Source organism: Notolabrus celidotus, chromosome 8 (genome assembly GCF_009762535.1).
Source record: "Notolabrus celidotus isolate fNotCel1 chromosome 8, fNotCel1.pri, whole genome shotgun sequence".
Lineage (NCBI taxonomy): Eukaryota > Metazoa > Chordata > Actinopteri > Labriformes > Labridae > Notolabrus > Notolabrus celidotus.
The window spans coordinates 12846073-12859359 of NC_048279.1; the positions used below are offsets into that span (position 1 = coordinate 12846073).

A 13287-nucleotide genomic window follows, 5' to 3' on the forward strand; every position below is an offset into this window, starting at 1 on the left:
TTCCACAACACATTCCATTCAGCCTTTCACACACACATTCAAACACTGATGTCAGAGGCTGCCATGCTATGTGTCATTCTGCCCATCAGCATTATAAATTAAAGGTCTTGAATAATTCCACTCCTAGTCCCCCCTCCTGACTATCTCATGCTTCTTTGTCATTCTTCTCCGATCTGCTAGCCTTTTAAACTTCTTCCTTAAAAGTGGTTTCAGTATCATGGTGAGTGAGGAGTGTCAAACGTGTTTTAAAGATGACTCATAATAAATGGCATGTAAATTAAAGAAAAACTTGCTGGCATTGTTGTTGTGATAAAACATCTTTTGCCTATTGCTCATCAACAGATGATGCAAGGAAAATAAAAATGCTATATAGTGGAAAAAAAAGAAGATTACAATAAAGAAAATAGAAGTAAAAGTAGTTCATGTTGACAAGGATGTTTATTTATTTTATTTAACCGCTCTGATATTTTTATAGTATGTCTCCGTGTTGTGTCAAGACTCATTGTTGCAATAGCCAATAGTGTAGTGCCTCAGAGTTGACACGTTACAAAACATAGGCAGGAGCAAAAAATATTTATATATTATATTGTTATTTCTTATTGCAACTAGGCCCCAAAATATTGATAATGCTGATAAAACAATCAAATATATATATATTTATATATATATATATATTAAAAATACAAATAAATAAGAATAAGAATAAGAATAATGCAATACTTGGTATAAATGTCCGTCTTTTATAAACTCGACTAAGGGCAGATCAGAGGTGTGTTGATATGTTTACAGTGAGGGTCAAAGAGGACCTTCATCCAAATGTCCAAAGTGAATACCCTCATTTTTAAGTGTCTCTAGTAACAGTTTTACTAACTTTAATATCACGCAGTGGTCTCTGTAAAACGTAGGCTATTGTAAAAGGAGAAAAAAAATGCTGCTTTGTAACATCTCCTTTTTAACTACGGTTGCCTTTTTATAAGGGAATACCATTTTATTCTGAAGGATTTATACCGGAAGTGTCCTTGCTTTTGATGCCAGTATACACAATTAGGCTGATCGCATCAAACCCAACAAACGATACTAGGTGAGAAAGGTAACGTTTTGTCTTAAATTACAGAATGTATTCTTTTTTTCCTTTCGAATATGGTCATCTACCTTCAATTCCCCTCTTGTGTTATCACTTTTCTATGTTTTTAAAAGCTACATATCGTTTGTTTACTTGAACAGGTGACGTCAGGTAGGCTACACTTCAACAGAAAGTGATACTTGATGAGAGCTGCTTGTTACTTTACCTTCATTACAAAGGCTGCATAATGAAGATTGATTATTTTGCTTAGTTAATCTGCAGAGAGAACATGGCATTTCTCAGCCAGTGGACGAAACTAATATAACATGTCCTGTTGCTCCTATCTTCCAGTGCACCAAAAGGTGGTGGCTAAGGTGAAAATGAAAAACGGGAACCGTGCCAACCAGAAAGTAAACAGACAGGGTGATGTGTGTGTGTTTTACAAGGTGGCTGCACACACTCAGGAAAGCTCCCTTACATTAAACTGAACACAGTTTAAATGGGTCAAAATACACGTGTGTGGTGTAGTGTGAGATGGAAGTTCCTGCGTAAAAGGTGTGTAAATAAATCTCATCATGGTGCCTTCACGTCTGGCTCGAAAGCGAAGTTCCTCTGGACTTTTCTAAACCTGGCACCGTGGGGGAAATTCAAATGACTGTCGCATAAAAGTCACAACTCGAGGAGTCGTCTTTCACTCTGGAAACTGATGCAAAGGTAAGACGACTTTTTGCTTTATTAACAGACATGATTAAATCATACTACTGTATAAGAGAACAATTTGTAGCTGCCAGTTTAAAATGTCGTCAAATTAGAGGAAGGCTATAAACTGTGTTGAATTCTGTATTCAGGAAATACATTGTATTAATCATTAGGTGACAGTAATCCTGTGTTTGCTGAATAACATGAAGCATACTTAATATAACTACCTTATCATTAACACATATCTACCTTTTTACATTTTCATCACACATACTTTTTTATTGAAGTTAGTTTTCTTGATTTCAAAGTCCTTGTCTTTGAAGTTTATATTTATAAAATCATAGCTAGTGTCTCCATGTAACTTTGGTGTAGGGCAGTTTCTTCAAAATGTATCTTAAATCTTACACAAATCATAGTCTGTGTGATTTTGTGAGGTTACATGTTTATCTATTTATTTTATATTTACTTTAGATTAATGAGTTTTTTTTTCTGACCTGCTTTAATGTGTTGAATCATTTATGACTTAATTTATTTCACATTTATTTAGGTAATTTTAGTGTATATGTATTGTTAAATTACACTTATCTATGGGTATTGCCTAACTACAACAGTGATTGTATGACTTTATAGCTAATGATAATGACCTAAAACATGTCTAATCTGTGCTGACTTTATTTCATTAATTTCCCCTGCCCTCTATTCTTTATTTTCTTCAATTATTTGCCATCATAGCCTCACTTTCTCTGTGTTCTCTTTGTTGTTCAGATGAAGTTTTGTGTTTTCATCACCGTCTGTGTAATTCTACAAACCAGTCACCAAAACCCTATAAGAAGGTGGACTATACTGCCTCATGGTAAGTTTGAGCTCTAAGGAGACAAGTTATTCTGCTTCACTCTTCCAGAGTTAAAACGACTCTTCTGTCACCCTCTTACTAATCCTTTGTTTTCTCTGTTAGTTTTGATTGCAGAGGTGGATGGCACTAAGGGCTGGCTGCCTCTGAGCTGCCTGCAGCTAGAGGAGCTGACAAGAAGAGGCAACGAGAGTCTGGATATTTTTTGGAAGAATAACGGAGAGAGTGAAGCCCAAAGGGGAAACGTGTATCAGGTGCGGCTGCTGGAAAGACAAGGAGGGGGCAACTACACCTGCCACAGCAGGGACGGCTCTCTTCTTAATTACACCGAGGTCCTGATCCAAGAAGAGAAAACTATGAAGAGGAAGATTCTTGTGAAAACTGGCAATGGTAAGGTCTAATTTAAAACACTGTCACTATAAAACAGCAGTTAAATAATTGTCAAATTTAAAATGATTCCAGGTGATACTTGGCCTCTTTTGTTGGTCTTTGTGTTTCTATCTCAGCATATTTGCACTGTCACCGTTTACAGCATCTATGATATTGAAAATTATATAGATAATGATTTTCTTCTTCTTCAGGTTGGTGTTTCCATGTCTGCATAATTATTTGCTTTTTTTTTTTTTACATTTTTAGATTATTTGAAGTGCTCTGCTCAAAATTACAATGGGGAGTTAAGCTGCTCTTGGACCTGGCACCACAATCGAGTTGGCACAGTGCTGTTTATCAGAGCTCAACGGTAAGCCTACAAACTGCTGAAAAGTTTCTGTTTCCTCTCCAATAAAACCATGCTGCTCTGGCACATGTCAGCACTAAGGTTACACAGTTACCCATAAATAACTTTTGATGAAAGGAAACAAGAGAAAGTACTTGTTTGGTGTTTTTGTATCCAACCATGTCATTAGATCAGATTTATGTGGGGGGAAAAAAGCAACAAAGTGTATTATGCGTGCTATACATCTTTAATTTTTTAAGCTCCTTCACATATTTGTCCATAGAAAGACATTCTAGCTTGTTAGCATGATAAATCAAAGCCAAAAGTACTGAATCAGTGTCAACTGAATGAAAAAAGACATATTTTACTATTTTCTGCAGTGCTTATAACAACAATAACACCCAGTGCTCTGTGGACACCAGGGGTCAGCACTGGAGCTGCTCCTCACTTCACAGTAAGTTCAGATGTTCAGTGGACCAGAGTGGAAACAGCATCTCCTGCCTGGACGAGCAGCACTGCCCCTACGCTGAGGAGAGCCAGCAGATTCACATCACAGTTTACGTGAAGACCAAGCACTTCCTGGTGGAGAACTACTCCAGACAGTTTTACTTGTCAAGGATCGGTGAGAGACCAGTCGGAGACACATTTAAGTTTCTTTAACTTCTTATTGAGCTTCTGCTGCCTTTGTTATTTTTCACTCGTATCTTTCTCTTTCCTCCTCCACAGTGAAACCTGACAAGGTGCAAATCAACAAAGTGAACACCACCATGATAGAGTGGAGTTACCCGAGCTCCTGGAGCAGTCCCTTCTCCTACTTCCCCCTCACTTTCCAGGTCGCACAGTTCAAGAGGGAATGTAAGAGTTGTGTTAACCCTTGCACTGACTCACAAGCCACAAGGGTAAGAGGAATCCACCGATTATGTCTTATTTTAAAAAAACTCAATTAAGCTGGAAATGTTTAAGTGACCATCCAATAATTTTGCAAAATGACAGATAATCCCAAAACAATGAAAATACTGCACAAGAAATATCCAAAGACAGAGCAAATTATTAATTTTCTTTTTTTTTTTAGATCATGACTGTTCAATCTACAGGTATGTGTCAGTTTAAGGTCAAGCACAGGTCAAAGGACGTCTGTGTCCGAGCTAAGGATGCTCTCTGTGACTCACAATGGAGTGAGTGGAGCCACTTGAGGTTAGTTAGTGCCTCCTTTAATTTTTCAGTCACCTGATTCCTGAGTGTCTTCATACCTTCAAATATTAGGCCTAATTTTCAGTCAGTTTATCAGTTGAGCCTCTTTTTGAAACTTGTTTGCATGTCTTTTGTGTTTTGCCTCCCCTTGTTGCTCTCCATGTGGACTGGTTTCCTGTATGCAGCCAGAGCCTGCTAACATGTTATTGCTCAGTATTACTTGAGAGAAAAAGACCTTATAAACAAAAAACAGAACAATTATAGTACCAAAATCTGGTCCTGCGAGTACATATTGGGAATTATTATGCAGACTCTGTGAATATGATAAGTACTGTTAAGGTCAGATTAATACAATGTTTCACATTGTCACTTTCACGGTTATAACTTTCGTTTTAAATGTTGCTATTATGTTGTCTTGCTTTGAAACATGCTTATTTCCCTCTCTTTGTATTCCATTACAGATTAAAGATAAAGAAGAAGAACAAAAAGAACAAGAAACATGTGTAACAGAGGACTGAGAATCCCAAAACTGGACATCTCATAAACAGTTTTTTATTATTTGCTTTTTTTTTTTTTTTTAAAGTTATATTTTTGGGGCTTTTTGCCTTTATTTGATAGGATAGTGAAGAGAGACAGGAAATGTGGGGAGCATAGAGGGGGGAAGACATGCAGGAAATGGTCGACCAGCCGGGAATCGAACCGGCAACCCCTGCGACGAGGACTATAGCCTCTATATGTGGGGCGCTTAGACCGCTAGGCCACCAGCACCCCTATTATTTGCTTTTTTATGTTTTATTTATCTCATCTTGTATCACGTTGTTTTCTGACTATATAGAGGTCTGCTTACTGGATTTCAACTTGTTTACAATAAACATCTTCATCCATGATTTGAAAAAGTTTGAATTTTTTTATTGACTGGGAACTTTGTTAAAGTACCCCCCTAAAGTTTAAAAAAACTGCAAGGTTGTCTTTCTTTTCTTCTTTTAAGGACCGTACCGCAGAGCCCTTCACCTCATACCTTTATTAGAGAACAGAAACCTCAATGGTTTGTATTGACCTACAAACGGCAGGTTTAGATGTCGTCAGCTGCTTTGGTTTTTTCCCATAATGGTTAGGTAAGAGTGTGGCTTTTTGTTGGAAACTCTGATCCTCACACAGACAGCAAATCTTTCAGCTCTGAACTGTGTCGGCTCTCTTAAAGAAGATATGGCATGTACGGTATTTCTTCTGTCACATGCCAAGAGACATAGTTTTTGTGTTGTGATCTCCTCCCTGCTCTCTCTTGCGCCCTCTGTCCTTAAAGTTAAAATATCAATTTTTAAGGCAAAAAACAAATCACAATGTTGGTGTTATATATTCTGCATTTGCCTTACATGAAATAAGTCAAAGGAATTCGTACATGTATAACCTATATTCAATGACGGCATGTATTACACATGTACAATTACACATGTATTACCTATATTCAGAGACAGCTGACAAACAGAGCAATCAAGTTTCTAGTCCAATGACAGAATAGGACCAGATTACAACAAAGTCTAACGACAATGTAGACATACCAGAATTCCCGAACTGTGTGCTGTAATTTGAAAACTGAGCTGTCAGACAGAGTTCCTCAATATGGTTTGATTCAAACATCCCTTTTAGGGAAATATGGCACATTTCTAAATACTACATCAGGGCATTGGCCTCTCAAAAGCTACAGAACCAGTCCCTGCTGTTATCTTCAGACAGATGTGAAAGTGTGACTCAGTCTGTCAATGGTGATTGTGATCAGTGATTTACTCATCCATATTTCCCTAACAGGCAGATAGTCTCTTATTTCAACCTTTAATGCCATCAACCTTTTTTGACTTGTGAAAATGAAGTAACATCTCCTTGTGACCCTTAATCATAGCCTTAAAGAGATTACCAAAATGTTAACAGTTATAGAAAAATGGGGCATTGGTGGCCTAGCAGTCAAAATGCACCCCATGAACTGAGGCTATAGTCCCAGCCTCTGCCATTTGCTGCATATCTTATCCACTCTCTACTCCCCACATTTCTCTCCTCAGCTGTTCTATCAATAAAGGCGAAAGTGCCCAAAAAATAGAACTTTGAAAAGAAAAATGTTATATCATTCGATTTATCCCGGTCTCTGTATTGTTGGAGCAGTAAGTCGAATTTGTTCCCGGTGGGGGTTGGACTCCGCCAGGGCTGCCCTTTGTCATCGGTTCTGTTCATAACTTTTATGGACAGAATTTCTAGGCGCAGCCAAGTGGCGGAGGGTGTCCGGTTCGGTGGCCTTGGGATTCCATCTCTGCTCTTTGCAGATGATGTCGTCCTATTGGCTTCATCAAACAGTGACCTCCGGCTCGCACTGGGACGGTTTGCAGCTGAGTGTGAAGCAGCAGGGATGGGGATCAGCACCTCCAAGTCTGTGGCCATGGTGCTCAGTCAGAAAAGGGTGGCTTGCCCTCTCCAGGTCAGAGGGGAGTCTTTGCCCCAGGTGGAGAAGTTTAAGTATCTCGGGGTCTTGTTCACAAGTGAGGGGAAGAGGGAGCTCGCTGTACCGGTCTGTTGTGGTGAAGAGAGAGCTGAGCCAGAAGGCAAAGCTCTCAATTTACCGGTCGATCTATGTTCCCACCCTCACCTATGGTCACGAGCTGTGGGTAGGGTGGCTGGGCTCGGCCTTAGAGATAGGGTCAGAAGCTCAGACATCTGGGAGAGGCTCAAAGTAGAGCCGCTGCTCCTCCGGATCGAGAGGAGCCAGATGAGGTGGTTCGGGCATCTGGTCAGGATGCCTCCCGGGCGTCTCCCTAGGGAGGTGTTTCGGGCATGTCGGACTGGGAGGAGGCCACGGGGAAGACCCAGGCGCCTCGGTATTTATCCCAGATTCAGTGACTGTATCTTGTAATTCTAACCTTAACAGAAGGTAGGTAGCAACCATGTTATTTATCATTGTCTCTGTAATCAATCCCTTCACCAATTTTGTTTTACTTTTCTCTCAGCCATGTTTAATTCTATGAACATTGAGGTGAAACATCCCAGTTAGAAAACAAACCGATAGATTAGACTGCCTGAACATATAAGGTGTAATAATGAGCTCTGCTTTGACATCATTTAAATGCTTCTTACACCTTCAATAGATCTCTCATAACTAATGGTACGTAGTATTGTGTCTTAAAGTTCAGATTAAATATAGGGCTTGAATTTGAAGCGTGATATTGCTTCCTTCTACCATCACTGGGTTAAATAAGTGCTCTCACTTGTTTAGGATTTATTGTAATTTATTGATACTAAAATGATGGCAAGGTGGAAATGATTGTGACAATTATTTCCTTGTACATGTCGAAGCATCAGCAGCCTGTGAGACTCAGATGTAAGAAGACCGGGGCAGATTCAGATAGGACAAACAGCATGCTGCTTTTAAAATATGATTTAGTGGGTAAATATGTCAGCTACAACAAAAAATGATAGATGTTACATGCATTGTATTGTATCATACACTGCAACATATCTTAAAATCTGCACCATGGTATTATATAATGGAAACTCATTTACTCACTTTTAAAGATAGAGAGCATACCCAACCTCAAATTTCCAGCTTAGTAATAAACAAAGTGGTTACATTGATTTATGACCATCAAAATCCCAGGTCACATGTATGAAAAACCGAAACAAACACACCTATAGAGAATAGTGAGCCACTCATCCCAGTATTAGCCCACAGTGTATCTGATCAGGAGGTTGCGGTGAATCTTCTCTTCACTTCCCCATCATGAATAGGAGAAGTGATGTAACCACTTTCATGGCAGACAAAGCACAAATCTTTAACTTAACACCCCTGACCTTTACGCTTTTAAAGTTGTTTGCTTATTTGACAGAAGGCAGTTGTCAGTTTTGGGAAATGTTTCTATCAATGTTCATCCATTTCCCCCCCACTTCAGAAAGTCAAAGGGGATGAACAATGAGATCCGTTGTGACGGTTGTAATGAATGCTGTGTAGGCTTACTGAAGTGAAAGCTGTACATCTGTAGTGCATCTATATCAGTCTGTTCACAAGTGTCCTTGCTCAGATCACAGGTAATGGATCTGATGGGAGATTTGGTGTTGAGTATTGGCAACGTTTTGGTTCCCTAGATCAGTGGTTCTCAGAGTGGGATCCTAGGACCCCTGGGGGTCTGGGAACCATAGCATGGGGGTCCGTGAAATAATTATTATAAATTTCTAATAAATTATAAAATTGTGCTTTGTCATTAAAAACAGCATATTTACAGATGAGGATCATTTGTGCCAATGAAACCAGCATATTGTGCCCATTACTCCCACCCTAGTTAGCTTTGGGACAATAGAAACTGATATGATTGTGACCCTTCACATCTATCTGTCACGTATCACTCACTCACACTTCACTCCATCACAACTGTTCTGCTACTACTTAGCTTTGCTTACTAGCTCGCAAGCATGGAGCCATTTCTAAATCAGTTCACATCGTCAAGTGATTATGAGGGGGTCCTTCAAAAGTGTTCACACCTGTAAGGGGTCCCTGGCTCCAAAAAGTTTGAGAACCCCTTTCCTAGATAGTCATAAATATTGAAAATGTGCCCAATCCAATTCCTAGGTCAAACGGTGTGTGTGTGTGTGTGTGTGTGTGTGTGTGTGTGTGTGTGTGTGTGTGTGTGTGTGTGTGTGTGTGTGTGTGTGTGTGTGTGTGTGTGTGTGTGTATGTGTGTGTGTGTGTGTGTGTGTGTGTGTGTGTGTGTGTGTGTGTATTGTTCAGTGATCAGAGGGAGGAGTTTTACAGTCTGATGGCCACAGGCCGGAATGACTTCCTGTGGCGTTGGGGGGAATGAGTCTTGCACTGAATGTGCTCCTGTGTTCAACCAGCACGTTGTAGAGAGGGTGGTGGATCTTGTCCATGATGGCGTGGAGCTTTGACAGTGTCCTCCTCTCCATAACCACTGTCATAGAGTCAAGCTCCACCCTGACAACATCACTGAGGATTGTCCTCAGTGGTGTCAAAGAAACACAGGCCAAAAGTTCCTCTCAGGAGTTTTAGGTCTGTGGAAGTAAGTTTTCCATTCTTACGTCCGTCCGTCTGTCTATCCATCCATCCATCCATGTCTTGTTTACAACAAATGTGGCACTGAGGGCTAAAACAGCATCTCATAGCCGAAGCATGATTTTTTTAAATGAGAAAATTGTGGATAAATACAAACTAACAAATAAATTTTTTTTTAATCAGTCTTCACATTTTTTAGTATAGCCAAGACAATACACATTTTCACCATTGAACTTACCATGATCAACACTTTAAATATGCAGTGTTAGAGTGTTAGAGTTTCATTCAGCAGACTCAGGAGTATGACTCTCAACTTTGTATCTCTCTATGCAAAGAATAAAACAGGAAGAGGAGCATGAAAAAGTTAGCAGACTGGCAAAAAATAATAACCACAATGATAACTTAGCACTACTACACAAAACTATGTTTGTTTCTCCAGACTTTCCTCTGATCTGACCTTTTATTACTTGCTTGTTTAATGTATAAACTTCGCTCCCCAAGGCCAAAAAAAACAAAACTTGGCCAAGCGGATCACAACCCACAGACAAATATACTGGACATATTTAGCTCCCTAGGGCCTCAAAAATGACTTTTTAATATGACAACAAACATCTCTTTGGCTTAAAGGATCACAATTATGCAATTATGCCCTGATTCATTTAGCCAAACAGGTTGTGAAGCAGTGAAAGTAGAGTATGAAATTTCTTCTTTTGTTAAAACATTGCAAACCATACATGTTTGAAAGCTAAAGCACATTAAATACAGACAAAAAAGTAAATGTTTATTGTCAGTAAAAAAGAATATTACCACATTTGAATACATGTTTTGCCTTTTTTGGGTTAGACATAACTTTCCCAAAGAAAACCCTTACATTTAAATGCAATCATTGACTCCAAACTCCAGACAAAACATTCTTTCATTCAGCACAGGAACAACAGAATTATAAAAATGTACGTTTCTGGTAAACCCTCTGAACAAGGCAGGATAAGTAGTCAAAATCCACATAATATATCCCAACAGCTATATCTACCACATAAACAGCTTGTTCTCATCAGTCCAGTGACCCACTGACCTTTTGCAGATCACGGTAGTATTTGGACAGATGTAATTTATCTACATTCTACTCCCAGTGCAACTGCTACATTAGAAAGAAAAGCAAGTACCTTACAGAGGGTGAAATGTTTTAAGTCTGGACATGCAGTGTCATTTTAACACCACTAGATGGCAACATTGCACCAAATACAGTGAAAAGGGTTTTAGCGTGAGAATCCTGCGAGTCACATGGAGAGAAGTGAGAGGTCATCATAAGATGTACCCTAGATGTGATGCGCAAAAGTGCAAATACATTAATTCTGCAGTTTTTCCAGTAGGGATAGCTCTATTATTTTCTTTCCAATTTCTTCCTTTTTCACATTTCACACAGCTTTTCTCTTTTAGCTAAGCATCAATTAAATATTCCCTTTAATGTTAGTGTAGTCATTTATTCACCCATAAAATTGTCTTTTGTTTAGTTATCCATCACATAACATTCTGTTGGCATCATGTCTACAAATTGGACATTTGACATCTGTATTTGTCTTCTTTTATGTCTAGCAGAGAGCATATTGTTGGACATAAGGCCCATTCTCATAAGCATATGTCAGATTTTTACAACTAGTCATTTTTTATGAGTCTTCAATTCAATCAGGCCATTCTTATCATCAGCCCAACCTTTTGATTTACGGGAACATCTGTTGGTTATACAGGAAGCGTACTGCTGCGCGTACTGCTCCTTTCTGATCACTTACTTCAAAAATGTCCGATAGAGTTACCACGCAGAGGATTTTAATGGTCTCCCCATATGTGGACACTTGAATAAAAACCACACACACACACACACACACACACACACTCATCCACGCACCTTTGCATCGTTTACATGGCGCGCGAATTCCCGCCTGTGCGTAATGGCCGGAGATATTGTTGCAAACCTTTCTGTCCGGCTGCCATGGAGTTAGTAAATCACAGTATTAACATGGCGGGATCAGCGGGCCCCAACTGACATCTGTGTTTCTGGATACGGAGACAGTGATATTTGGGCTAACAGTGTGTGTTGGTGCTCGGGGATATAAATATATGCCACCCCAAGGGGCCTTGAGGGTTCGCGCGGGCCCGCATGCCGACCAAGGCAGACAGATCATGGCGCGAGAGCCGGCTACAATCAAACAAATGTGCTGAAGGATAACTCTGAACGTGTGTGCGTACGTGTGTGTGTGCGTAAAAGTGCGTACGTGTGTTTGAGAGACATTTTATCTCAAGTTTCTTTTATTTATCACTATTTATTGTATGGTGTATTCACGTGGTGGGGGGCTCATGTTTCTCCTCCCCTAGCAGGAGACATAAATAAACAAATATAGACAATGATGAGGTGATTGCGGGGATGAGGAGTGTGAGCTTGACCGTTTATGGCATTTAATAAAAATTGGCCGAGTCTCCAGAGTCCGTCGGATGCACAGAAGATTTGTGGATATATAACTTTAGAATAACATAAAATGTGTCAGAAAATAGGATTAAACTCGTTTTAAATAAAATGATTATAAAATAAGAACACAATATTTAAGTATGGTGCGTACCATCGAGGCTCTTAATTGCGCAGTTGAACTAAACTGATCCCAACAACATCAACGTGTCATTTCAACAACTCTTGATAAAATCTCAATTTTTCAAACGCTCCTCTCTGATGAAAAAGCTTCTTTTTCATTCTTCCCATTTCATTACAAGAAACCAAACAGTACTTATCGAACAGATGGCCCCCAGACAATTCAATTTAACAATTTAGCACTGACTCTGGAATGATGAAAGGGGGAAACAGGACTGATGAGGAGAGCTCTCACATCCTCACTTTCTGCAAAGCTGGTCTTTGCTGTGCACTTTTCACGCATGTGAGCCCACTGTGCAGTTTCACGCGTCTGTGAGCAGCCATGCAAATATTTATTTCACGCATTATTTTTTCGAAATTATTGTTTTTTTAGCAATAATTTTAGACTGATTGCAATTTTTGGACAGCGAGGCACAGCAGAGTTTAGCTGTAATCCTCGTATTTATGTTGGATTCAGCACTTAGTCCCGCAAGATTTCTGTAATGCATCTAATCAAAGCTCATTTCAAACCATCGGGCTGAACAGAAAAATGTGCGCAGCGGCTGCCAGGCTTTTTGGTGAGCAGAAACTTTCTTAAGCTCCTAATCTGCCCGAGTTGATACTCTGAATGAGCACATAGACTGTTGTTTCTTTTTCTGGGAGAAAATATAACATTAAAAGTCAATTTAAAATGTTAAATAATGCCGGTTGGCAACAAAACTTGCGTAGAAACGTGACAAATGAAAAAAATATATACCTGCTTATTTCTTTGAAATTGGACAGATATAGACAAATCGGGAAAAAAGTAGTGCCCCTTATAATTAGAAATTTCTGCTGTTGCACGTTATTTTTACATCAAGAACATTTTTTCAAATCCTTATGAAAAATGTGATCGGATTGTGTTTGGTCTTGTTTTGCAGACATGATGCGGGCACATTTTCAAAGCAGCAGCTCGAGTGTCACGGCAGCAAACAGACGATGGATGTTACAAGCCTTCATTCTGCCCTTTAGTCTCTGCGGGCAAACTGCATGGATTAAACTAATGTCCTCCCTTGAGTTCATGTTTGATAGTCGTGAATGCATTAATTGTCAACTCTAAACACATGCA

General features: G+C 39.4%; 2 protein-coding genes across 3 annotated transcripts in view; both read left to right on the top strand.

Annotated features, from left to right (window-relative positions):
* Positions 1-983: 983 nt before the first annotated feature.
* ebf1a (EBF transcription factor 1a) overlaps positions 984-13287 on the top strand; it is a 66794-nt gene continuing 54490 nt past the window's right edge. For both annotated transcript variants that reach the window (XM_034689423.1, XM_034689424.1), the window contains exon 1: positions 984-1081. In XM_034689423.1, the coding sequence (XP_034545314.1) occupies positions 1029-1081 (53 nt within the window). In that variant the 5' untranslated portion in view covers positions 984-1028. The remainder of the gene's footprint in view (positions 1082-13287) is intronic.
* On the top strand, positions 1070-5091 carry il12ba (interleukin 12Ba). Its single transcript, XM_034689425.1, has 10 exons — positions 1070-1090; positions 1225-1234; positions 1415-1777; positions 2528-2615; positions 2718-3002; positions 3249-3351; positions 3708-3949; positions 4054-4226; positions 4400-4521; positions 4980-5091. Exons 4-10 carry the CDS (start codon positions 2528-2530, stop codon positions 5023-5025), a joined length of 1059 nt encoding a protein of 352 aa, XP_034545316.1. The 5' UTR covers positions 1070-1090; positions 1225-1234; positions 1415-1777; the 3' UTR covers positions 5026-5091.

Bases quoted from the DNA above. Each gene is read 5' to 3' on its own strand.
- il12ba (XM_034689425.1), top strand. From the start codon at position 2,528: ATGAAGTTTTGTGTTTTCATCACCGTCTGTGTAATTCTACAAACCAGT. The intron at 4,227-4,399 runs GTAAGAGGAATC...TTTTTTTTTTAG, and splicing joins CTGACTCACAAGCCACAAGG to ATCATGACTGTTCAATCTAC. The intron at 4,522-4,979 runs GTTAGTTAGTGC...ATTCCATTACAG, and splicing joins AGTGAGTGGAGCCACTTGAG to ATTAAAGATAAAGAAGAAGA.